This window comes from Dipodomys merriami, unplaced genomic scaffold (assembly GCF_024711535.1).
Source record: "Dipodomys merriami isolate MVZ:Mamm:240054 unplaced genomic scaffold, mDipMer1.0.p SCAF_156, whole genome shotgun sequence".
Taxonomy (NCBI): domain Eukaryota; kingdom Metazoa; phylum Chordata; class Mammalia; order Rodentia; family Heteromyidae; genus Dipodomys; species Dipodomys merriami.
The window spans coordinates 878,999-906,009 of NW_027202893.1; the positions used below are offsets into that span (position 1 = coordinate 878,999).

The window sequence follows — 27,011 nt, forward strand, 5'->3', positions numbered from 1 at the left end:
CATCCTTTCCCATCCTCCCCCCCATCCCCCCCATCCTCCTCCCCCACTTATATATTTCTTGTCGCAATAGATTTGTCTAAATCATGTTTCGTATAAATGAAATTAGACCAAAAAATGGCATTTTGTGCATGACTTTTTCACTTCCTGTTTCTAAATGTTCATCTACGTAGTACTTTTGACATTTATTCCTTTTTATTTGCCTAAATCAATTATGACTATAGAAAACGAATAGTGAGATTCTATCTGCAATGTTCCATTTATATTGATTATGGCAACATTGTTTTGCTCATCCTTTGTCAAGAAGTTCTTTTTTTAAGATACAACGGCACCAGTAAAGTTCATTTTAACTTTGTCCTCGAGTGCTTTCCAATCTTAAATAAAAGGGCCTAGACAAGCACTTTTCTGGAATTACAGTATCTTTTTTCCTTTCCAGCAAACAAGACCTCTCTTTCCGCCTGTCACCCCAGAGGCTCCACCCTCTTCCTCTGTTGCCCCGCCCCCTCGGAGGTTGCAGGAGGCGGAAGTGACGCACAGGAAGTGTTCCTGTTCGCCCTCACAGTTGGGAGGGGGGGAGGAAAGGAATCAAACTTCCAAGATGGCGGCGGCAGAGGAGCGGATCGCTGAGGAAGGAGGCGGCGGCCACGGCGATGGCGGCTCCTCTTCGGCCGCCGGCTCTGCTCAAAGACAGCCCCCTGTGCCCTCGTCCCAGGCCCCGCAGTCGGGGTCACAGGCACCTCCGGCGATGGCTCCGGACCAGCTGCCACAAAACAACACGCTGGTGGCGCTGCCTATCGTTGCCATCGAGAACATCCTCAGCTTTATGTCCTACGACGAAATTAGCCAGCTCCGCCTGGTGAGCCCCCCGCCGGGACCCCGCCGCCCTCGGCTCGGGGCCGAGGTCTGGGAGGGACCCCGTCCCCCGGCCCGCAGCCGCGCCGGCGCCAGCCCGGAGCGCACCCCTCCGGCCGGAGGCCGCCCCGGGGCGCGCGCGGGTCGGCGGGAGGCGGCCGGTGTCGGATCGCGCCCCGGGTGCGCGGCTGGGGGCGCTGGGCTTCGCTTTGGGGGTGTCCTCGCGCCCCGCCTGGAAGCGGCCGCGGAAGTTGGGCTTCCCATCTTCTGCTCGGTCTGAGCGCGAGCCTTCCCCCCACCCTTCCCCCGAGGGGTCTCATCGCCTGCCTTTATTATCTATTTGTGATCGACCGATCAGTCGATCGATCTGTATACCGCCCCTCCGTCCCTCGATGGAGTTGGGGGGGAAAAACTCACAAGTAAGCCGATGATCCCCGGCAGGCTTGGTGTGTCTTGCAAGAACCACGTATTGTTCCCCCATCCACACAGGCTTGCCTGTTGGAGAAGATGAAGTAGGGGTTGATCCATTTCACCCCAGTAGAAGGGTCTGAGGAAATTAGAATGTGTGTGTGTGTGTGTTGTGGCTCTAACCCCAGCGCCCTAGTTGACCACTGAAGTATACAGCCCTGAAAAATGACCCTTCTGGCTTTACCTCGCCCTGACACATCGCATCCAGTGAAGCAACTTGCCCCTTGGCAGGATTTTTTTTTCCTCTCTTGCAATTCATTTTTTTTTTTTTTTTGACTAGTGCTGTCTTGACGCCCACCCGTTAGCAGTAGGAGAAATTTATTTATATCTTAAAATCACAGTTGTTTATTCCAAGATCTGAAAATAATACCAAATTTGCCTTCTGAATTTCCACTTCAGCCCAGAGGTTTCACTGAAGGTTTGATAAATGTCTTACTTCAGACAGATACTCTGCTTCCTTCGCGTGTCACCATTTATCTTTAAGTGGTCAGGAAATTGAAGGAGGTGGACATTTTGAAGTGATTGCAGAGCAGTTTTGTGTAGACACTAAATCTACTTGAGATTGTTTGAAAGAGGACAAAGACATATCTGAACGTGCTATGCATGTCATTTTCTTATTAATCAAAATATATCTTAGTGTGGTTTACAACAGTTTGACTGTAACTGATTTGTTAAAATATTTGTTTTAAAGAAAGCTTATCATTATTACCTCAAACTGATGGGCGGGTTTTTTTTTCTAGTCAGCACAACAATTGGACCATGCCAGCCATACAGCAAAATGCAGAATTTCTTCCATTGAAAATACTTCACAATTGAGTATCTCTCATTTTCAAAGCGTTTCAGCCTAGTAATTAATGTACAATCTTAAATACTCTTTCATATTTTTTACTAAGAGTAATGTTTGACCAAAATTGACAGAATTTCTGCATGAGCATAATATTTGAACTGAGCCAGTCATCCAGACAATGGCTTTGTAAAGCTTGAAATGTTTACAGTTCTGTTTTGAAAGTATTGAAAAAAACTGACTAGTTATTCTTGGTTTTGAGGGGTTTTGTTTCTTTTTGTTTGGGGGGGAGGATGAAACTCTGTGACTTGTTCATGCTAGACATGTAATGTACTATCAGTGGCCCTCATTTTACTTTTTTTTGAAGTTAAAACATGTTTAGAGAGGGAAAAGCAGCCCATGCTAGGAGACAATTTTAATAAATGGTACATTTTCCAAATGCAATTGAAATATTGAGTTGCAGACTTAATTTTTAAGCAGTTATCTCTTTTGGGCTTTTAGGTTAAAGGTTTATAATTTCAAATATTTTCCTTAAGAAGCTTCCACCTCCCAGAACAGATTCTACAACCAGTTTTAGGTCTGCAAACAGATATTTTTTAGTAATTAGGATTCTTTTCCTCCTTCCTTTACTTACAGTTAATGAATGACTCAGACTAAGTCATGGGAATTTAGAAGTGTTTGGGGTTTTTCATTGTTTTGGTTTCTGAATGTAAACTTACAGTAACATAAAAGAAAGATGTGCTGGTCACTAAGTGTCAGCATTAATTTAACCATGATTCTTAAATGAAACTGACAGAAAACACTGACTAGTTAGGTGCTTTATGTGTTTTCAATTTAAATGGCCATTTATATGTAAAGAATTGTTTGGGGGAAAATGATTTAAGTATATATGCAAGTATCCATTGTATGTTACAACATAGTTCCTCTCACTATATTTCCTTGGGTAGAGTTAGGGCTGAATGTGCTTGAAATGGAGTGATATTAAGAACCAGATTACTTCCCATAGAGCTAAATGTCAATGATTTTGGAAGCTGATGAGCTGTTTTGTTCACATGTTTTGTTTTTCTTCTTTCCAGTTTGCTAACTTGTTTTATTATATAAGAAAGGACCTTGTTCACAACTGTTGTTAGCACTTGCTTAAGAGGACAGATACACAATTCCTTTACTGGTTTTTCAGTATTTTTCTTTAAAGGATTTTCTCTTAGGTTGAAGTTGCTGCAATAACATTTTCAATTATTTTTGCAAGTTAGTTGATAATAGGATTTTTTATATTACCAAAATAATTGAAATTTCACTCAGTCCAGAATTTGAATCTCAGTCCAGACATTTCCAAAGGACTAGCTGAATGCCTCAGTAAATTGGATCATTTTCTGTCATTGTGTTCCAAGAATATATCCAAAGCCTGGAAATTCCAGGTATAAAGAAATAATTTTAAATATTAACTCCTCCAATGCATTTAAAATTTTAAATACTTTTGAAAGATAAAACATGTACTTTGAGTTCTTTTCCCAGTAAAACAGATTTGTGCTGATGGAGTTCCTTAACAGATACATAAGAGACTTTGAAATAAGTGGCAAAGTATAAGAAGTTCAAACCTAACTTGGAACCTGTAGCTTTGATTCATAAACACAAGCTTCTTGTCTACTGTAAAGAACAAGGGAAGGTTTTTAAAGGTGTTCTAGAGACAGATTAGTAGTTTTTCTCCCTAGTTTTTCTCCCATGTTTCAAATGGATAGATATAAACTTAATGGAATTGTTAGTGGTTAAGAACAGGAATTTGACTACAGATTAAATTGAGAATTCTTACTTATTAACTGGAATGAAATTTTCCAGTCAGCAACAAAGTATATAAAGTCATGCTTTGTTCCAAGATGTTTGTCTTTTTAAACTGTTTTTAAACTGTTATCAATAGTTTAAACTGAGGTGGTGGCTCACACCTGTAAGCCCAGCTACTCAGGTGGTGATTAGAAAGATTTCAGTTTGAGGCTAAGCCCAAGCAAGGTTAGCAAGACCCCATCTCAGCAATATAGTGTGATGGTACATGCCTGTAATTCCCAGCTACACAAAAAAACATAAGTAGGATTGCTGTCTAGAACTTTGGTAGGGGAAGGGGAGGTTAAATTAAAGTGAGATGCTGCCTTTTTGAAAGATAAATCAGAAAGATCTGGGGGTATGCTCAAGTGGTAGAGGGTATGCCTAGCAAGCAGGAGTCCCTGAGTTCAAGCTCCACAGTATTGGAGAAAAAAAAAGTTTGAACTGAGGTGTCTAATAGGCACTTTAATAATAGGTTCTGAGTTACATGAAGAAAAACCATCTCTCAATTTATTTGAAACTGTAGAAGCACCAAATGAACACCTTTTTAAATACTGGTTTCCATTACACTACTTTCTTGGTACTAAGATAGTTTTGTTTCATATTTTAACTTTTGTAAAATCAGCATATATCTGCCACTGCATGTGTATTATAACAATACTTTCCCCCCAGGAGAGCTTTACTTACAGCATGCTTTAAAGTCTTTTAAAATCCAGAGTACTATCTTTCAAGGTGGCTAAAAGAAAACTATGCTTTGAGTTACAGTTATTAGACATCACCTAGTGTGACCCACGCTGTCAAGAGTGAGCAAAATTGTAGGTTTCCCAGATTTGTAGTGTAACTAATTGTCTTATGGTATTAAGAAAGACCATCAAGGTACACAAATCTAAAAAGATTATAACTAAATACAAGTTAACAATTAGGTTAGAGAGTACTATAAAGGATAAACACAATTTAAAAAAAAATGGCACTCCTGGGCTTGAACTCAAGGCCTGGGCATTGTCCCTGAGCTTCTTCTGCTCAAGAATAGCACTCTACCACTTGAGCCACTGTGCTACTTCCAGCTTTTTCTGTTTATGTGGCACTGAGGAATCGAACCCAGGGCTTCATGCATACTAGGCAAGCACTCTACCACTAAGCTACATTCCCAGCCCCAAGAACAAACACATTTTAAATCCTGAATAAGCTAACTGAGAAAAAAATAGATGTATTCTCATATAATAAAGCAGCAACTTAAGGACCTAAAATAAGTATCATTTTGCATAATAATTTATTCAGTAGGTTCTTTTATTTTGAGATTTGCATGTTTTGTAATTTATATTGTTACTAATCTTTTAGTCCTAATAGTCTGTTAAAAGGAGAGAGGTGTACATCGAAAAACTTATGACATATAAAGCCTCTTATTTTAAATTTAAAATAGATTAAACTTGATGAGCATATTATATAAGGGGATCCAGCTAGGTGTTGTGGCACACGCCAGAGTTACATACTTGTTTGGCAAGTGCAGAGCCCTGAATTCAAACCCGGTATCACTTTAAAAAGGGAAAGAGAAGAAATGTGGTTTTGCATTGGATCATAATACTTAAAACTTAAGAAGCCAGGTGCTGGTGGCTCATACCTGTAATCCTGGCTACTCAGGAGGCTGAGATCTGAGGATCACGATTCAAAGCCAGCCTGGGCAGGAAAGTCCACGAGACACTGATTTCCAATTAACCCCCAGAAAACCAGAAGTGGTGCTGTGGCTCAAGTGGTAGATCACTTGCCTTGAGCTGAAGAGCTAAGGGACAGCGCCCAGGCTCAGTTCAAGCCCCACAACTGACCCCCCCCCCCAAAAAAAAAAGAAAGGAAAAAATAATACAGTAAGTGCAGAGTCCTGAATTCAAACCTCCATACTGCTAAAAAGAAAGAAAGAGAAAAGAAATGTGTTTTTGCATTGGATCATAATACTTAAAAGGTAAAAAAAAAAAAATACAGGCTATTCACTACAACAGTAATCACATTTCTTGTTTTTTCTTTGTGTTTCTAGGGTCAACCATTCTTTTTAACTGAGACATAGTATTACATACTTTTTTTGGGGGGGGGGATTTTGTTTTGTTTGAGCCAGGGTTTTGCTGTGTGTCTGTGTGTCCCAAGCTAATCTAGAACTCATTATTAAACCCAGGGTTGGCCTTGGACTCAGCATCCTTCCCTATGTCTCAGATTGCTAGAATTGCTGTGTCTTAGATCCCTAGAATTGCGGGCTTGTATCACAATGTCTGGCCCATTTGGTTTTCTGACACAAATACATTGTATCATGTTTGAATCAAGGTAAATGTATTTCCTCAAACCTTTATTCTTCCTTCCCCTGCCCTCTCTTTCTTTGAACCTAGGACCTTGTACTTGCTAGGAGGTGCTCTACTACATCCCCAGTCCTTCCAGCCTTTCTACTCATCATTCTACCCTTTGCTTCTATGAGCCCTGATAATTTTGACATTATCATTATCTTTGTTTTGTTATTATTAGTCTCCATATTTTTAACTTAACCATCTTAGATTGTCAAATTACTAAGATTTTTGTTTGTTTGGTTTTAATCAGAGAAACTTTTTTTCCTTTAGTATTGGGAAAATCATTAATATACCTCTAAATTTAGAGCTACGCTTTAAATGAGGTTTCTTTGGTTTTGTTTTGGTGTGTTTTGAAGAGCCTAAGACTAAACCCAAGACCTTTGGGCATTCTGCCACTGTAAGCTATATCCATAATCTAAGTGAGGTAATCTAGAGGTACAAGTTAGCATGCAACATTGTTAGCAATGATCATTAAATTACTTGCCTTGGGAAATATGGTATATTCCTGTTTTCCTATGGTCACCTTGCTTCCTTCTGAATCTGAAAACAAAAGTCATATATATATGCTTTTCTATACTGTACTGTCAGGGTTTATTGAACATCAATGAAAGGAGGACCAAATTAAAACATTGATTGTCTTATACTAGCTGCTAATGCTTTGCATATTTTTGACATTGACTTTTCTAGCGCTGTTCTAATTTGTCTTTGGGATTTCCTTTCTTCTGATCTGTTTTCTCTTTTACTACCTTTGATACTGTGAATGTCATTTTTAAAGCTTTATTTATAAGCCTTTTTTATAATTGACTTGTTCCTTTGATGTTCATGTACATTGATTTCAGTTATCACCAGTGAAATTTTCAGAACCATATCTTTTTAGGAGTCATATTCTAATATTACAGTGCTCATTGAAAATAAGTCAGCTGACTCTCCCAGTGCTAGATCTTTCAAAAGATAAGTGCTCTTTTCATTTTATTTATTTATTTATTTTTGGGTCCGGTCATGGGGCCTGAACTCTGGGCCTGGGCGCTGTCCCTCAGCTCTTCAGCTCAAGGCTAGCACTCTACCACGTGAGCCACAGTGCCACTTCCGGCTTTTTTCTTTTTATATGTGGTGCTGAGGAATCGAACCCAGGGCCTCAGGCATGCAAGGCAAGCGCTCTACCACTGAGCCACCTTCCCAGCCCTGCTCTTTTCATTTTAAAATTATTTTAAAACTATCATTTGGTTTCCCTGCTCAAGCATTGGAAATTCTTACCATAGTCCATACACCTGCTAAATCTTGAGAAATATTTATAGGCCTTTGGTTGCTCATTCCAGATTTTATGCTTTTGCCTGCACCATCACTTAGAACTCTGTAGTCCTTGCTCCCTCCTCCTTTTTCATGTGAGGTCTCCCTTTCTTGACTTGATGTGGCTGCTCATATTCTCGTCAACCATGCTTCCATACTTACACTAGTTAGTGCTCATGTTTAATTGAATTTCTAGATGATTAGTAAAAGATATGTAAACCCCAGAATTCGTAGAATTAGGCGTATTACATAAAACAAAACTCAAAATAATTTTAATCATTCCTTGAAAATTATAATAGTAATTGCCCTTATTCTTTTTCTGTAAATAAGTGATTGATAAAATTTTCTTTCCAAGCTCAAATACCAGTACTGCCACAAACACATCATTGCATAGCCAGATATGGTACACCAATAATCCTGGCATCTAGATGCTAAGTAGGATCACAAAGTTCAAAGTCAGTCTGTGCTGCATAGTAAGACAATGTCTCAAAGGAAAAAAAAAGTATATTAAAATACTTGTTTCCAAGAAATGGTTGTTTTTGTTTTCTTTTCTTTTTGTCTTGCTTGTCTGTCTTTGAGATGGCAAGGGGACCACAGAAATGGAGGGACAAAGGTGAACAAATGCAGCAGTGGTGCTCACTGAACAGTATGGGAAAATGAACTGGGTGGGGACAGGAGGAAAAAGCTGGGATAGAACAAGGGAAGAAGTGACACGTTCAAAAAGAAATGTATTCTTTATCTGACTTATGTAACTATAACCCCTCTGTATATCACCTTTAGAATAACAATTTAAAAAATTAGAAAAAAAAGTTTCATCTCAGAACTTAACAAGATAGAGTCTACAAGGACAAGAAAGTGTTCTACAAGGTTATTAAGGATACTTTTTTTTTCTTTTTAGTGTCTCTCCATGTGACGATCTAATTTGTCAAATGGCTGTAACAAAAATTAATATTAGAAGCCAGGTCCTAGTGGCTCAGGCCTGAAATCCTACCTACTCAGGATTGCTGTTCAGAGCCAGCTTGGCAGGGAAGACTGAGACTCCAATCTCCAGTTAACCACCAGAAAACCAGAAGAGCTTTGGCTCAAAGTGGTAGGGCTAACTAGTCTTGAGCAAAAGAGTTCAGGGACAATGCCCAGGTCCTGAGTTCAAGCCACACAACAAACAACAACAACAAAAATTATAGTCCACAAGTTTTACTCACCAGAGGCAGTCTGGTATTATACATCTGATGTGTTTTTACTGTGAAATATGGAAATTTAGCTCTTATTTCCTTCATATCATACACATGGATGAACTACCTTATTCTTCCCTTAATAGTATAACAAAAGTTATTTTTCTCATAAAGTTCATTGTGGTTATTCAGGATTAGGGTACAGAGTGTCTGAAGTTTGGTCCAGGAAACCTAGAGCAATTTCAAAGATCTCTTTGGGTCCATAAAATCTAAGTAACTCTTGTTTTTTATGTTTTTACTTAATCATTTGCAAGCATATAATGGATATTTCCAAAGTGTAAAATAATATCCCTCACTAAATAGTTTTGGAAGGAAAACTTGTTTTGATTAAAAACATGTTAGTATGTGTTGGGCTTATTGGCCTTTTTATACCGTATCCTCAATAAATACTGATAACTTGTTTAAAATCTTTGGAAAAAGTTTTACTATATTCATTTATCATAAATTATTCAGTACTTAAAATTTGTTTTTTAATTATGAGATGGGAGAAACATTTGCATACACTTTAGAGATTGGAAATACATATTTGCTTCAGATACAATATATGTGGCATACTATGTGGCAGTGTGGTATTAATGTTAGAATATTAAAGTCTAAATAAAGTTCAGCCCAATTTGCAGGAATTTTGGTCTTTACATTTTCAGGAGAAAGCAGACTTATCAGTGGTTTAGTCAGCATTTCATGTCCACAGTATGGATCAAGCATGTGGATGCTGTGAGAGAGAAAGAAGCATAAGAGACACTTCAGCATAATTGACTTGGTCTTGATAGGCAATCACTTCAGTGACTTGTATTTTCTTTTTTTCTTTCTTTATTTTATTTTATTTGTCAGTCCTGGAGCTTAAACTCAGGTCCTGGGCCTTGTCCCTGAGCTTCTTTTTGCTCAAGACTAGCACTCTACCACTTGAGCCACAGCACTACTTCCAGCTTTTTCTGTTTATGTGGTACTGAGAAATCAAACCCAGGGCTTCATGCATGTTAGGCAAGCACTCTACTACTAAGCCCCATTCCCAGCTCTAGTGACTTGTATTCTCAACGTCCAGACTGATGACTGAACCATTACAAAATTGTTAGGGATCCAAAAACAAGTTTTAGGTACTAGAGTTAAAATTAAGAAAAATACTAGGCTATCTCAAGGTAAATAAGTGGAACAAAGATTTAAAATTAATAATAAGATACGCTTTATTGAGCTAACAACTTCGTATTGTAGCTCAAAGTTTACCAAGTGATTTAACATATATTTTATTTAATCCTAATAACTGAGTTAAATAATATCCACATTTATCAGCTTTTAAGTGGTAGCTTCTTGTACAAGAACGTATATAAGTCTAGTGGTTTATGCCTATAATCCTAACTTATCAGGAGGCTGACCTCTAAGAATCATGGTTCAAAGCTACCCTGGGCAAGAAAGTTCATGAGACTTTTATCCAATTAACAACTCAGAAAAAGCTAGAAGTGGAGCTGTGGCTCAAGTGGTAGAACACTAGCATTGAACCAAAAAAAAAAAAAATCTCAGAGACAGCACCAGGCCCTGATTCAACCCAGGACCAGCACAAAACAAAAAAGCAGACTGGACTCATACCAACTGTTCTGACTTCTAGTCTTTGGCTCAAGGGCTCAGAGTAGTTGCTTGTTGCTATAAACTGGAATATTTTGGAGGACATAATTGACCCAAATCACTAGGAAAAAATAAGTATTCTCATTCTAGTTATATATTATGTAAATTTTGTGAGGTTACACTTAAGTCTGAATTACACATTTTTGGCTGAATGGAAATTGTTCTTTCAAACTATTGAGAACCTTCATGTACATAGTTAGGACTTCAGTTTTCCCACACTATATCACAGTTTGGTTATTGTAGCTTCATTGTATATAGTGATCCCTCACCTATTATGGAAACTACATTCTAGAAACACCCCTCCCACTCCCCCCCCCCCCCCCCAGTTTCCGCAATAGGTGAAAATCCTTGAAGTACCAATAAGTGAACCACGATATAGTGAGGGTGAGGGACAACAAAATAACCCTGCTACTTTGTGGATATTCACCCATCGTGGGGGGGCCTCTGGGCCGTAACTCCCATAATAGGTAAAGGATCACTGTACTTATTAGCTAAAGTGAATGACACTTACTTTCTCAGATTAAGAATAATTTTTTTTAATGAGATGTTATAAGAATACATGTTTTAAGAGATTCACCCGGACTGGGAAGGTGGCTTAGTGGTACAGTGCTTGCCTAGCCATGCATGAAGCCCTAGGTTTGATTCCTCAGTACCACATACAGAGAAAAAGCCGGAAGTAGTGCTGTAGTGCAAGTGGTAGAGTGCTAGGCTTGAGCAAGAGAAGCTCAGGAACAGTGTCCAGGCCCTGAGTTCAAGCCCCATGATGGACCAAAGAGAGAGAGATTCACCCACTTACACTGACTTGAGATTCAGACAGCAAACTGTGTAACAATAGTAGCACCCAAAATGTTCAGTCATCAGATTATCTAAATTCATTGTTAATAATGTGGTTATTGACTTTTTTTTGGTAATTCTATTTCCCCTCTCCCTCATAGGTTTGTAAAAGAATGGACTTGGTCTGTCAGAGAATGTTGAATCAGGGATTTTTGAAAGTGGAGAGATACCATAATCTGTGTCAGAAACAAGTTAAAGCACAACTTCCAAGGTACGTTATAGCAAGCTTTGACATTAGTTTATAGTTGGAGCATGTTGTTTATTTTTTATTGTCTCAGAGTTTACATGTTGAATAGTTTTCAACTTTGTAGCAAAGGATAGATTTCACTATGATTGCTAAGACAATTAGGTTGGGAAACAGTAGTGTTTTTAAAAATTGAGTGTAGTTGGCACACATCTATAATCTTAGCACTCTGTAGGTTTAGGCAGGTGGATCATGAGTTCAAGGCCAACCTGGGTAATTGAGAGACATTGTCTCAAAGAAATAAAAATAAGCTGGGTGCTGGTGGCTCAAGTCTGTAATCCTAGCTACTCAGGAGGCTGAGATGTGAGGATCACAATTCAAAGCCAGCCTGGACAATAAATCACTAGGAAAAAAACTGAGTGGTGCTGTGGCTCAAGTAGTAGACTGCTCGCCTTGACCTGAGGAGCACAGGGATAGCGCCCAAGCCAAGAGTTCAAGTACCACGACCAACAAAAAAACTGATGCTGGGACAACTGAGTAACTACATGTGAAAAAAATGAAGTTTGGTGGTTGCCAGTGGCTTATATCTGTAGTCTTGCTACTCAGCCTAAAACCTGGAGAATCACAGTTGGAAGTCAACCCAGGCAGAAAGGTCTTCAAGACTCTATCTATAACCCAAAAAATGCTGGACTGGAAAAGTAGTTCAAGTGGTAGGGACCAGCTGAAAATAAGAAGGCCAAGCAAGAGTGTATGTAAAATAGACCATTGACTTCTTTTTTTTTTTTTTTTGGTTGTGGGACTTGAACTTAGCTTGGGCGCTGTCCCTGCGCTTTTCAGCTCAAGGCAGGCGCTCTATCGCTTGAGCCACAGCACCACTTCCTGTTTTCTGAGTGGTTCATTGGAGATAAGATTCTCATGGATTTTCCTGCCCAGGCTGGCTTTGAACCGTGATCCTCAGATCTCAGCCTCGTGAGTAGCTAGGATTACAAATGTGAGCCATTGGTGCCTGCCATGGACCATCAACTTCTAAGAGTAAATGTCAGTAGTAAACTCTTGGATCCTTAGAAGAAGACATGATAGTAAATCTTCATGAGTTTGGAATAGACAGTGATTTCTTACATGTAACACAAAAAGTAGATGGTGTGGTGGTGCAAGCCTATAATCCTAGCACTCAGGATACTGAGATAATGGAAGATATGAGGCCTGTTTAGGCTACATAGCCTTGTGTATACTAGGCAAATGGTCTATAATAGCTGTCATTATGTGTTTGTTGTGTGTGTGTGTGTGTGTGTGTGTGTGTGTGTGTGTGTGTGTGTATGTATACGTGTATATATACATGTGTGTACCTATACTAGGACTTGAGCTCAGGCCCTTTTATACCTTCACCTGGCTTGTTTGCTCATGGTGGGTACTCTACCATTTCAGCTATACCTTTAGCCTGGCCTTTTTGCTGATTAATTGGAGATGAAGTCTCCTCATGGACTCTTTAGTCCAGGTAGGCTTCAAATGGTATTTTTCTGATTTCAGCCTCCTGAGTAGGTAGGATGACTACCAGTGGCTGGTAAAGAATGGATTTTTTTTTTCCCATCAGCTTTCTCTCTCTCTCTCTCTTTCTGTATGTATGTATATATACACATATATACACACATATATGTATATAATTTTTAATTATCTTTAGTTACCTTTAGTTGCACAAAAGGTTACCATTCAATTAATCAGTTTATGTCAGTTGATAACATCCTTTGTCAGTGAGTGCTAGTTCTTATCAAGGATGTCTTCATAATGTGCTTCATTTATCAGAACAGTTAAAGATGGCATTGAAGAAGTCTAAATGACTTGTCTAAGACTGTTTCATTGAGGAGTTTTTCAAAAAATAATTTTATTATTATAAAGGTGCTGCACAGAGGGACTACCATCATTAAGGAATTTTTATTGCTTCACATCCTAATCCACACTACTGCTTTTTAATGGTTGCTGTTTTATCTTTATTATTATTTTAGGAGAGAGTCAGAAAGGAGGAACCATTCTCTAGCTCGTCATGCAGACATCCTTGCTGCTGTGGAAACCAGGTTGTCACTCTTAAATATGACTTTTATGAAGTACGTGGATTCCAATCTCTGTTGCTTCATCCCAGGAAAGGTAAAATAGACTCTTGCCCAGAATAGCTGGATTGTGGTTGTATGTAAATTTAATTGTTAGAAACCTACAAAATGGTATTTGAAAGGTTTGAATTGTTCCTACATCTCTGAAAGAATGAGTTTGTTTAACTTTTGTACAGTTATCAATGTGAATATGTATAATTCATGTGGTCTTTATATTTGAAATTCTGATTATAAAATATACAGAGGCTCTGGTATTCTATAAAGAAGCTTAGTAAGAATTCATACTCAAAAAAATGTGAACTTTTAATGTTTGCAGAGATGCCAGAGATATTGCAGTGAACAAGATAGGGATTGTCCTGCCTTCAAGATTGTTATAATTTTTGGGAGGTGAAGTAGGAGGACAAGCTCATTTTTGTTTTGCTTGAGAAATATTTCATAATGACAACTTTATAAATTTGCAAGTCTGACCAGAATAAACAGTTCTTCGGTTTTTATCCTTGCTTTTATTTTTAATTTTAGTTTTTCCTTTTTTTAATTTCCTTTTTAAATTTTATTGTAGAAGTGATGTAAAAAGGGGTTACAGTCAACATAGAACAATTCTTATACATTAATACACTCAGAGCTAAGTAATGGCCCTCTTTAACAAAGAAGTAAGTGTATTACTAAGTTAATAAAATCCTACCATAGCTAGGTGCTGGTGGCTCATACCTGTAATTCTAGCTACTCAGAAGGCGGAGATCTGAGGATTGCGGTTCAAAGCCAGCTTGGGCAGGAACGTTCATGAGACTTTCATCTCCAATTAACCACCTGAAAACCAGAAGTGGCGCTGTGGCTCAAGTGTTAGAGCGCCCACCTTGAGCTAAAAAGCTCAGGGACAGTACCCAGGTCCATAGTTCAAGCCCCATGATCAACAACAACAAAATTCTACCATACTGCGTGCTCCTTAAACCTTTTGTAATACCTCATTTCTTTTTTTTTTTTCTTTTTTTTGGGGAGGGGGGGTCCAGTCGTGGGCCTGAACTCTGGGCCTGGGCACTGCCCTCAGCTCTTCAGCTCAAGGCTAGCGCTCTACCACTTGAGCCACAGCTCCACTTCGGGCTTTTTTCTTTTTGCTTATGTGGTGCTGAGGAATCAAACCCAGGGCCTCATGCATGCAAGGCAAGCGCTCTACCACTGAGCCATCTCCCCAGCCCAATACCTCATTTCTTGAATTAAGAATAAATTCAAATGACATATGACTATGAACTTAAAAAAGTATTTTATAGTTTGGTTGATGTCTGACAGAAAGATTCCTTAGCATGATTTAGAATTTATTAATACTTAGTAAAAAGTGGAAGTTCTTTTTTTAAAATTATTTATGGATCAAAAGCATTGGCAATATTGTATATGTATTGTCTCCCAGTTTTAAATTTTCTATGTTTATTTTAATGGAATCCTATCATAATTTTACTCAAAATATTTCTCAGTATTTGGCACTTTCTTCAACTAACCTAACAAATGCTTTTGTGGGGGCTATAGAAGTATGACCAACAAGAAACTTTAGGTTCTGATACCTAAGGCTTAATACTGAAAGGTCCTTTTAACCACTATATGTTGTTTTCTCCATACTCATAGTGTTGACTGTATGTCTCATTTTGAATGATAAGAACTTTAAGGAACATCCTGACGTTTTTGTAAGTAATGAGTAGAGAGCAGTTATGACCAAGTGCAGGGGAGCTGCAAAGATCAAAATATTTAACATTAGGCCTTTACAGTAGTTTCCATTACATGTTCTAGTTCGTCAAGAAATGATTGGATTGATGATCCTTAGCATTTAAGCAAATGAGATTAGGTCCAGTTGAGTCCTATTCTTTTCTGGTAACCATTTGTTGACTTCTCACTTTAAACAAAGCCAAGGTGGCAGTGGTGGACGCTGTCTAGTATTCGAGATGTAGTTGGTCCTCATAGCATTTCCTGAGCAGGCGTATCTTTGTCCCTGGCATACCTTGCCTTTTCACTTTTACCTCATAATGTGGATGTCTACTAGCTTTTTCTCTTGTTGCTGATTTTGTTTGTGAAACAATTTCTCATTTTCAGAGCACTTTCCATGTGTTACTTGAAGACTAAGAAAACGCGGGCATAGAGACATTTATGTGGTGATTTAGACAAATCTTATTTCTCTGTTGTTTTCTTCTGGTTTTCTTTACTAGTACCTGTTTTTTCACAGTTTATTCTGTTTCTGGGTTTTGTTTTGTTTTCCAGAAAACCTATACTTGACTGAAAATGACCAAAAAATTACTTTTAAAATTCAGATACGTCTTTTTATACTTAATTCATCTTGGATTACTTAATTTCTTGAAAGTACCTTCTTAAAGCTTATGTCTTGCCTAAAAGAAAATAGGTATATTCACAATTCTTATGTTACTGGTACTTTTCGTTTTATTTAGACTAAATTTGCTAACTTATTAGAGTTGGCAATGTTTGGATTATTTTGTTATTACTCTCATTTTTGTTTGTTTGACTTTTTGTTTTTATGGGACTTTTTAATTTCTTACACTTTCAGATACTACCTTTAAAATATGAAAAATGTAATACTTAATTTTCACATACTGGAATAAGAACATTGTGTTAATCATCTATCCATTATGGTAACAAATTTCAGGGATGAAAGATTTGGCTCAAATGCCTATTGCTTTGGGCCTATGGCCACATAGTATATTATTATGGAAGCATATGAAGTGGAGGCCATGGTAACCAGAAGCAGAGAAGACAGGAAGAAGCCAGCTCTTTAAGGACATGTCCCAGTGACCTAACTCCTTTTTACTAGGTCCCACCTCTTAAAGGTTTTAGCCACTTCCCAAAAGCATCCAACTAAGGACCAAGCCTTTAACACATGGACCTTTAGGGGATTCTTCAGATCCAAACTATAGTAAATATTATAAACAATAGTGTTCTTTCTGCCTAATTTATAATTTGGTTTATAATTTCTCTAGCAAATTATTCTAAGATGGCATCCCTGAATTATGGAAGTTAAAAGGACTTTCATACTTCATAAGAGCACAACTCATTTTTGGTGATATATATGCACATATAATATATATGCATATGTATTATACATACATATATCCATTTTGTTAAAACAGCTTTTTATTTCCCAGTTATTGAACTGAATATTGGTAACAGCAACATGTGATTTAAGTTAGATTGCCCTATATTTATCACAATTTTGAGATTCTTGCCACTGATACAGGGATCAGTAGAAAAACCAAATAGTGAATATTTTTGGCCCTGTGGGTCATATGGTCTCTCACAGCTATGAGAGACAGTTATGAACAGCATGTAGTAAATGAATGTGTGCCTTATCCAGGCTAAATAGAGGTATAATTGGCCAACCCTGAACACTACATTGATATTCCATTCCTCTTCTCTGAGAACAAAGAAAAGTGTTCTAGATGGTTAGCTTGCTCCTGTGTGCATCTCTCAAATCTTCAGTTTGTCATATAGAAATTTAACTTTTTAATAAACTCACATTTGCATCTGCAGTTTGCACCTACTGAAGTATGAGCAGTGATGTGTATGTGTATGTGAGCAGTGATAGTGAACTATTTTGGAAGACGCGTTAATGAAAAAAGAGATGGTCCCTGCTTTTTCTTATCACAAGTATCCCTGATGACCCATTTTTTTTGTTATTGTTGGGAAGGTTGGGGTTTTTTGTTTGTTTGTTTTTGTTTTGGTTTGGTTTGGTTTTTTTGTTGGTGGTGGGCCTTGAACTCTGGGCTTGAGCACTGTCCCTGCGCTCTTCAGCCCAAGGCAAGCACTCTACTGCTTGAACTACAGCACCACTTTCAGTTTTCTAGTGGTTTATTGGGGATAAGAGTCTCACGGACTTTCCTGCCCTGGCTGGCTTTGAACCATGATCCTCAGATCTCAGCCTCCTGAGTAGCTAGGATTACAGGTGTGAGCCACCGGCACCTGGCTAGGGTTAGGTTTTTTGTTTTAGTTTTAGTTTTTTGATTTGCTCTTGTGCCGGAGCCTGCCGGCAACGAAAGGGAAGCCTGAATTAGGTGGCGAGGATGCGGAAAAATAAAGACATAAGACAAAGGATGGGGTCGGGAGGTCTGCAGCTCAAGACTGCAGCACCATTTATTTTTACCTTTCCCTAATATATACTATTAGAAGTCAAGAGATAACATAAGGTTACAGTAGTCCAGAAAAACAAGGAAATTTTCAGTAAAAACAGAGTGCAGTAAAAATAAGACACGGTCAACTAGTAAAAAGTAAAACAAACTTTGCAGACATAGCAAAGCAATCCCGGGCACCTGGTGTTTTTTAAGTAAGCCAGTTTTTGTACTTGCCTTCAAGTGAGCACCGGGGTCAAGATGACCTTTAAACTTTACTGTCAGCTCCCAACACTCTTGCTAGTACTTAGGTTTGCATTTTTGGTAGTTCAGCTTTCTTACTTATAGTTGACACTTTACCATTTGAGCTATAACTCCTCTTCCAGCTTTTTGGTGGTTAATTGGAAATAAGAGTCTTGCAGATTTTCCTGCTCAAGCTGGAACCACGATCTTCAGATCTTAGACTCACAAGTAGCTAGGATTACAGATGTGAGCCAATCTGGTCATCATCTTGGCTTTTTACTGATTAACTAGAGATGCAGTCTCATGAACTTTACTGCCCAGGATAGATTTGAATCATCCGATTACAGCCTCCTGAGGAGATAGGATAGCAGTCATGAGCCACCGACACCCAGCTAGCTATCCATGTGTTCTTATTAAAACTGTGGTCTACAAGGTAGGATTTTTCATAGTGTAAATACTTTTTAAAGTCATAAGATTGCCTCACTATTCCTAAATAGACCTAAAATCTACATATACTGACATTTACTAAGTATATATAATTCTAGACTGACAAGGATCATTATATTACACTGAGAGTCTAGAAAGTGCTAAGCACTGTGAGTTTGGTCCACATATTCTAGGTTATGCTTCTTTTAGTAAACAGATGTTTACTCTCTGAAGGAGAAGAGTAAGCAGAGTATAGAATTGGTCCAGTGTTGGGAACTGGCTGCAGAAATGGAGTGGGAGGCAGAGTGCTGGAGATTTGGTAATAGAATGGTTTGGATTGTTATTCCACAGTTCTTGTAGGGTAAAGACCCATTGGAATTGATGTTGTATTCTATAGTGAAGGCATAGGAATTACTAAGGATACCCTCACAGGGATTAACATTAACAGCATAAATACCTGAGGAAATTCATTTACAGTTTAGCAAGAAATGAGGGAATTGGGGGCTGGGAAGGTGGCTCAGTGGTAGAGCGCTTGCCTTGCATGCTCGAGGCCCTGGGTTCGATTCCTCAGCACCACATAAGCAAAAAGAAAAAAGCCGGAAGTGGCGCTGTGGCTCAAGTGGTAGAGCGCTAGCCTTGAGCTGAAGAGCTGAGGGACAGTGCCCAGGCCCAGAGTTCAGGCTCCACGACCGGACCAATAAATAAAAATAAAAATAAGAAATGAGGGAATTGGGAAGCAATGTATGTCATGCCTTAGATTCCTCCATTGCAGTTACTGTTAAATTGAAAAAGAATTTTTTGCTATTCTTTCCTGATAGCAAGAAAGTGTGATCTGGGGAAACTATTCTAATCCAGGGCAATTCTTAGTGAAAGAGAACTTGAAGGAATAGAGCAAGAGAAAGTGGAATCAGAATGAGTTTCCTGAAGTTTTGGGGAATAGAATATGGTTTGGAGGATTAGCAGAGTATGAGTATGGGTTATTTCCCCAAACTATCACTATTCCCATGCAGGATTTTGTTTTTGTGTTTAGTCCTCTAGTTACTGTAGCAACTTTTTGTACTTGGTCACAATGTATATGATTGTATCTCCCCAATTACTCTGATTCCCTTCAGAGAAGAAGCCATATTTTGTCTTGACTCTTTAAATATACTCTTAAATATAAAGTATTATGACAGCCAGGCACTGGTGGCTCACGCTTGTAATCCTTGCCACTCAGGAGGCCAAGATCTGAGGATCCAGGTTCAAAGCCAGCCTGGACAAGGAAAGTCTGTGAGACTTGTAAAACCAGAAATGGCTCTATGGCTCGAAGTGGTAGAGTACTAGCTTTGAGCTCTTTAGAACACTGTCAGAGTACGGTCGCTGACAGCTCCCAAGCCCCTAGTTCAAGCCCCACAATTGTACAAAAACAAAGTATTAGAAAAAACCCAAAAGCTTATATTGCATTTATGTATACCAGTAGGTTATATTCTCCATGACCAGTATGAGTTAACATACCTGGTAGGCCTTTACATAAATTGCAAAATAAGTGATCAGTTCTATGCCTGGTTAGCTATTTTAAAAATAAGTAAATAAATTGGTGCTAATGAGAATTCATTATTTTAGGTGATTGATGAAATTTATCGTGTACTGAGATATGTCAATTCTACCAGAGCCCCTCAACGAGCTCATGAAGTCCTTCAAGAGTTAAGGGATATTTCCTCCATGGCAATGGAGTACTTCGATGAGAAGATTGTTCCCATTCTAAAGAGGAAATTGCCAGGGTCAGATGTGTCTGGAAGACTCATGGGCTCTCCTCCAGGTATCTCTTGATTATAATATCTTCAGTTTATAATTAGCTCTCATGCATAATTTTGTAACTTTTTTTGTTAAGATAGCATTACTGGGTAAAAAGTTATATGTAACTTTTATTCACATACACACACACACACACACACAGATTTTGATTTGTTTCTCAGTTTTTCAAGACAAAAGTATTCCAGATAAAACTTGAAAATACTCTTTAATTTTTTGAGACAGGATATTATATAACCCTAGGCTGATCTTGATTTCTTCATCCTCCAGTCTCAGCTTACAAGTGCTAGAATTATAAGCATGTACCACCAGACCTGGCTCCAAAATATTCTTCATCTATATAATCCAGTAAATTATTTCTGCCGCCAAAGTATCTGGCTGCTACTTTGAAAGACAGGACATATAAGACTGTTTTGCACTCTTACATTTCTATTGTAGTTATTTTGTAAAAGCTTATAAACCCACTGAGATTTATGTCCTTATCTATGAAAGACTGAATTGTTTGGTATCCCTAATCCTTGCAAATACTTTAGAGGGCCAATTTAATAAACCTTTTTGTTTTATTCAGATTACTCCTTGCATTTTTCAGTGCATCTCTGATTTAACAATAAAAACCTATGGCATCTCAGCATTAATGTATTATATTTTTAATAAGTACATATTTCCTTACAGCACTGTCGAAACTATAAAAGAATATAGTATGTGGTATATGCACTAAGGGATCATACAATTTCATATAAATTCGGAGAATAAGGCAAGTCCAGAATCCAAATTTAATTCTCCTGGGCAAGAGAAATACATTAAAGCAGTGTTCAATTACATGCCAAATATGGCAGAGTCTTAAGGAAGATAAAGTCAATATTGGCTGGTCTGAGTTGTTAAAAGGTAAGAATTGGTTAAGCCTTAGAGTTGGGTGAGGAGAGAAGAGGAATATACTTCAAGCAGTGAAAATATTATGGTTATTTATACACACAAAGTTAAAATTAGCATGATGGGCTTAAGGAATAGATTCAGTTAATTCTTGTAGAGAACTTTGAGGAGATAAGAATTTTTTTAATTAATTAGATTAAGTTAGTGAATTCTAAGTCCATTTTCTGTTCCAGTTTTATCCCTCTAAAAGTTTAGTTCCAAAGCCTTCCTGTACCATGTCGAATTCTTCCTGATCATGTGTGATGAGACCTGCTCTTTGGTGGAGTCCTTGCTGTTTGGCCAAGTAGAACCTTTGCATTTAGCTACGTGCAGAATGAACAGTAAGAACATGATAGGCAAGTGAGAGGACCTGAATTTATCGCAGTACTGCAATGAAATGAGGAAAGCAGGAAAGATGTGTACTTTTTTGTTATTACTAGACCTTGAACCCTGGGTTTGAGACTATACTTGGTGCTCAAATGTTTGTTTATATAAATGTTTATCTTATATAAAATAAGATAGATTGAAACTTTTTTTTTTTGGTCAGTTATGGGGTTTGAACTCAGAGCCTGGGCCCTGTCCCTGAGCCTCTTTGTGCTCAAGGCTAGAACTTTACTTGAGCCACAGTGTCACTTCTGGGTTTTGAGTGGTCAGTTGGAGATAATAGTCTCCGAGGGACTTTTTAGTCCAGGCTGACTTCAAACCATGATCCTCAGATCTCAGCCTCCTGAGTATCAAGGATTATAGGTGTGAGCCATCAGTTCCCACTTGGAAATATAATTTGGGGGAGCAGGGGGAGTGGCTGTGTTTACTACTAATGGGGTTTGAACTTAGAGCCTCTTGCTCTTGCTTAGCTTTTTCACTCAGTGTCAGTGCTCTACCACCTTAGATATCTCTCCAACTTCCTGTTTTGGGGCTGGGAAATTAGAGATAAGAATCTCAGATTTGGCTGCCCCAGCTGACTTCAAACAGAGATCCCCAGATCTCAGTCTCCTAAACAGCTTGGGTTATAGGTATGAGCCACTGGGACCCAGCTAGAAAATAATTGTTTTCTTGCTAGGTCCTAAAAATGTTTAACAATATTTATGCCATTAAATTATCTTCTCCATTAATTTGCTGGCAGTCTACATGTTGCTACATGAGCAGGAAAATAGCAATTCAAACTCATTTATAATTAAAGCAAAGTATTTGATGAATCCATTAGAAGAAATCGTTTGCAAACAAGAAATTGATACTCAGCCGGGCGCTGGTGGCTCATGCCTGTAATCCTAGCTACTCAGGAGGCTGAGATCTGAGGATCATGGTTCAAAGCCAGCCCGGGCAGGAGAGACCATGAGACTCCTATCTCCAATAAACCACCAGAAAACCGGAAGTGGCACTGTAGCTCAAGTGGTAGAGTGCTCGCCTTGAGCTGAAGAGCTGAGGGACAGCGCCCAGGCCCAGAGTTCAAGCCCCATGACCAACAAAAAAAAAGAAAGAAAAGAAATTGATACTCTATTTTAATGTAAGTCTAAATAGTGCTAGTAGGGAAACCTGTTAAGTGATGGGTTTTTTTTTCTCCAGTTCCAGGACCATCTGCAGCCCTAACAACAATGCAGCTCTTCTCCAAGCAAAACCCTTCAAGACAAGAGGTTACCAAACTCCAGCAGCAGGTTAAAACCAATGGAGCTGGGGTGACTGTTCTCAGGCGTGAAATTTCTGAGCTTCGCACCAAAGTGCAAGAGCAGCAGAAACAGCTTCAAGACCAAGACCAGAAACTGCTAGAACAGACCCAGATCATAGGTGAACAGAATGCACGATTGGCTGAGCTGGAACGCAAGCTACGTGAAGTAATGGAAAGTGCAGTAGGAAACTCCTCAGGGTCTGGGCAGAATGAGGAGTCTCCTCGGAAACGAAGAAAGGCAACAGAAGCCATAGACTGTCTTAGGAAATCCAAACGTCTTCGGAATAGGAAGTAACGTCTTTGGAATATGGTTCTAGCTCCAGAGGAAGACATTAAGGCTTGGTAGCTTAAACAATTATGCATATCAGGACGCTAAGAGAAACATGGTGTCCTTAGGTTTCTAGGCTTTCAAAACTCAACTTACACTTGAACTCTTACAGTTGGGACATTCTTTTCCTGCTTCTGATGGAACTGATGCACAGAATGTTTTTACTTTGCAATAGATTTGTACTAAACAGACCCATGCTATAATGTTTGGGGAACTAACTTCTTTCTGTGCAGATAATGTTTAAAGTAAGTTTGTTTCTGCATATATGCACATTACATAAGGATTTTAAACCCAGTCTTGACAGACTAGATGTTAAGTTTAATACAGAAAATGTCCTGTTCACTTGAAAGAGGAAAAAAACCTTTTTAAATGGACACTATCTTGTTTAAAAAAAAAAATGACTTTTTGTTATAAGTGACCTTTTCGTCTGGAATGTCTGAAAAGTAGTTGATGCTTTTTGGTATTGAAGTAATGGGTAACTGAATGGACTTCCATAGTATTGACTGTAGAAGGAGCCTCTACAGTATTGACTATATATTTTTATAAACTACTGGCAAGGGATGTCTCCAGTTGTTATATACATGTTTTCAGTTCTCTTTGGGGGCCATGTCTTACATTCGCATGGATGGATGCATGCATTGCCTAGTCAACTCACTTAAAATGCTCTTGCACTGGTATTGATCTTGAACCTCTGTACTTATCCACTTTTTAGAGTGGCATCTTTGTTGACTTAGCGCTTAACATCTTCCACCACAACAGCTTGCCTCTAGGGGGAGAATTGTTAGTCCATTTGTCCTCCAGTTTTACAGGAACAAGAGAATCTTAAAGCCCATTGCTTTATTCTCTGTAGGGTTCAGGCATGCTGTCCAAGGCAGAACCCCAAATCCAAGGCTCTTTCTATTGGGATCTCCAGGAGCTAGTACTGATCCTTACTTATCACTGTGTGCTCATGGAATAAATGTGGTAACTCAGTAGGGGACCCAACTTTTTTGGAGGCAAGTTTGCCACTAAAGGAAATTTCATTGAAGAAAATTGTACCATGAAAAACAATTTGATCATTTCATTTCTGGGGGATGACCTAAGAGAAGCTTTTTTTTTCAAATATTAATTTCATGCTTTCCTTAAACTTTAAACAAAAGCTTTAAATTTTTTTTTGCACTCTTTTGAGCTTGTAACTGGAAATGCATGTCTTGCACTGTTCAACCTTCTGAGTGGTCACTTTAACAACTTCCAAATTGTGTATAATAGTTCTTTTCTCTAGTTGTATGTCTCTGATACATTCAACTTAATCACTGTTTTAGTTTTATCTTCATGAGCTAAATTATGTAGTTATTTTTCTTTTAACTTCTTTTTAACAACTGTTGCTTTGAGCTTCAGTTAAAGTAAATTTAGTTGTAATATAGAAAACTGTCCCTTACTAGGTAGGAGTTGACACTTGTGTAAAACCTAAGGTTTTGGTAAGTACCAGAGTTGGAGAATAAAAGCACAAGATTATTGCCTTTAAAAAAAAATCCGTCCAGCATAACATGGTTATTCATCCTTTAGGTAACCTTACCAAATGAAACTTTCCATTTTTAATATTGTCCTTAGCTTTTGATCATTTCTATGTGTTGCTCCATTTATTTTGTAGTATGTTTTCAATGAAAAAAAAGTAACATCCAAGTGTTTTATGGTTTGTTGAGAAGGTAACTTTAAAATAAACAATGTCGTAGAAACATTTGTCAGCCAAGGTCATCCGTAGAAGTCCTTGTCTGGAACTCATTTTTTCAGCGAGTCTCATTTTTTTTTTTTTAATCGGAGGATTTAGCCATATTACTGTAATTTTGTATTTGTAGGAGGCCTACTGGAATACTCATACTTTAACAGTCTACTTTTCTGGTAGCAGGAAGACTTTTTAAGTATCAGAGCACAGGTTTATAAATTATGATCCTTATGCATCAAAGGGATATAGCCACAGAATATGTCTTCAATTATTAAAAGTTTTCCTGACTTTCTTTTTAAACTACATCCAAATAGCCTAAATGTATCTAGTCTTCCATTAGTTTCATGAGCATATGACTTTGATAACGAATATATACACTATTAGAAAGTAAATTTTCTGTTCCCAACCCCAGATTTCTACAGCATACACCTGTAGACCCATGTTTTTAAGGTTGAGTTGTACTTAATGCATGTATATTCCCTCATGAGGAGAATAAAGCACTACAGTTTTAAGTCTTACTCAGAATAGCTAAAACATATTAGGATATTGCCTTCACCATTTATCAAGACAACCATTATGTAGAGGTTTTCGCTTGTATTTAGGGTTCTACAAATTACAAATTATTTTGATCAACTAAAACTGACATGTGATGGGAAAATTATACCTAAGAGAGAACACTTTGTACATTTCTAGTTTAAATGCTGTGAGTTGTTATAGTACAACACTTCATAAAGCATTTCCATCATCTGCCTTAGTTGTTTTTTAGAGGAAACTTCTGTTTGGGTCATTCCCACATAAAATTCATGGTACAAAACTACACACATGGATGAAAATGTGAAAAAGCATCTATAAGAAATGAAGGACTGCCCCCCCGCCCTTCCCCAAATGGATCTTCTGCTTCTCTCCCACATGGATGCCAACTTGGTTTTTGCATATCCTGAGGTTACATAGAACCTGTTTCTCAGCCTTTTGATGTACAGAGCCTGGAAATGGGGCAAACGCAAATGTATTTGGGGCAATCCTACTGTTTAAAGACTATTGGAGTGCCAACAGGTCTAAAGCCACTGATTTTGGAAGCAACTTTTTTGTAAGATATATTTTTTGAAGTACTGAACTTTACAGGGGCTTGCCTTAATCTCTAGTAATTTCAAGATGTATGCGCTATTATTCTATGTGTTAAAAATGTTAAAATATTCTATGTAGCCCCCAAAGTGGGTAAAACAGAGTATAAGTAATGCCTAAATAAATAAGCTAAAAGGTGTCACTACAGCTGGATTTTTGAAAGAAAATGGACATGTGAGAATAGGCTATGCGTCATAAAAAAAAAAAGAATGGCACCTTAGGATTGCACTATTTTATGCATTATTTTATATGCCATTTCATAGCCTGCACTTTAATCTCCAAAGAAATGATGTATGGTGTCCCGTTGTTTCTTATTAGTAATGAGCTTTTTCCTAAGACAGGGCACTTAATTATATTTTACTATACTGAATTAGTTTCTTGGAGGTGGATTCCTTTTTTTGAGTTCTCTATTTCCTTAGCCATAATGTTCTCTGGATCTGGGAACTCCCTTTTGTTTATTTCAATTTTAATTTAATGTAATATAAATCATACTTGGTGGTCAGCACATGTGTATGTCCTCTTCTAGCAATGAGTACCCAATTGTTACATGTATCAAACCCTTTAAAAATAAATGCTGTCAGATTTGAAGGCAAGAATAAAAGGCCTGAAAAGAAATGCCCTGTATGATGCAATTGCTTAGAAATGGCTGATTCTAACAGGAAACCCAGCTGAACATGCTGTCCAGTTTTTGACTCAGAATCTTTCTAAATTCTTTGATAAGGACACAAAAGTTCTAAGTTAAAACTATTTATACCCTGTCATCTGCAGGAACTCATTACTTTGAGCAAGCACTGATTCCACAAAATGACATTAACAGTTGCCTACCCTGATTCTCCCTTTGAATAGAATACAGGCACATGGGTGATAAGTAGGACAGCCTCAGATAATGGCCTTTTGTAAATTTCTAAGACTATTTGGTAGATTTCTGAACTTCGGAGAGTAAGTCCAGATCTTTCCTGTTGTGTCAGAAGAAAACCATGAGGTTTAGAAGTATATTTATCTTAATACGTATATTGCCAAAGTCTAATGATCCATATTCAAAACTACCAAAAGGTTTGAGGTGTTAAAAATTCCTTTATGTGGTACCATGTCTGTTTAACTTATGCTTCTGAGCAACAATAATCACTAGATTACCTTCTGGAAATTTAATTGTTATAATCTAATCAATCATTGGAACACAGAAAACACCTCCTGGTCACACAGCAGGATACTGAAATAAATGTGTTATTACCAGTGA

The 27,011-nt window shown here is 38.1% G+C and overlaps 1 protein-coding gene across 1 annotated transcript; it reads left to right on the forward strand.

Annotated features, from left to right (window-relative positions):
- Window positions 1-574: 574 nt before the first annotated feature.
- Window positions 575-27,011, forward strand: LOC138827448 (F-box only protein 28). Its single transcript, XM_070022952.1, has 5 exons — window positions 575-853; window positions 11,309-11,418; window positions 13,392-13,530; window positions 19,862-20,057; window positions 22,523-27,011. The coding sequence occupies exons 1-5, from the start codon at window positions 596-598 to the stop codon at window positions 22,915-22,917; spliced, it is 1,098 nt and encodes a 365-aa protein (XP_069879053.1). The 5' UTR covers window positions 575-595; the 3' UTR covers window positions 22,918-27,011.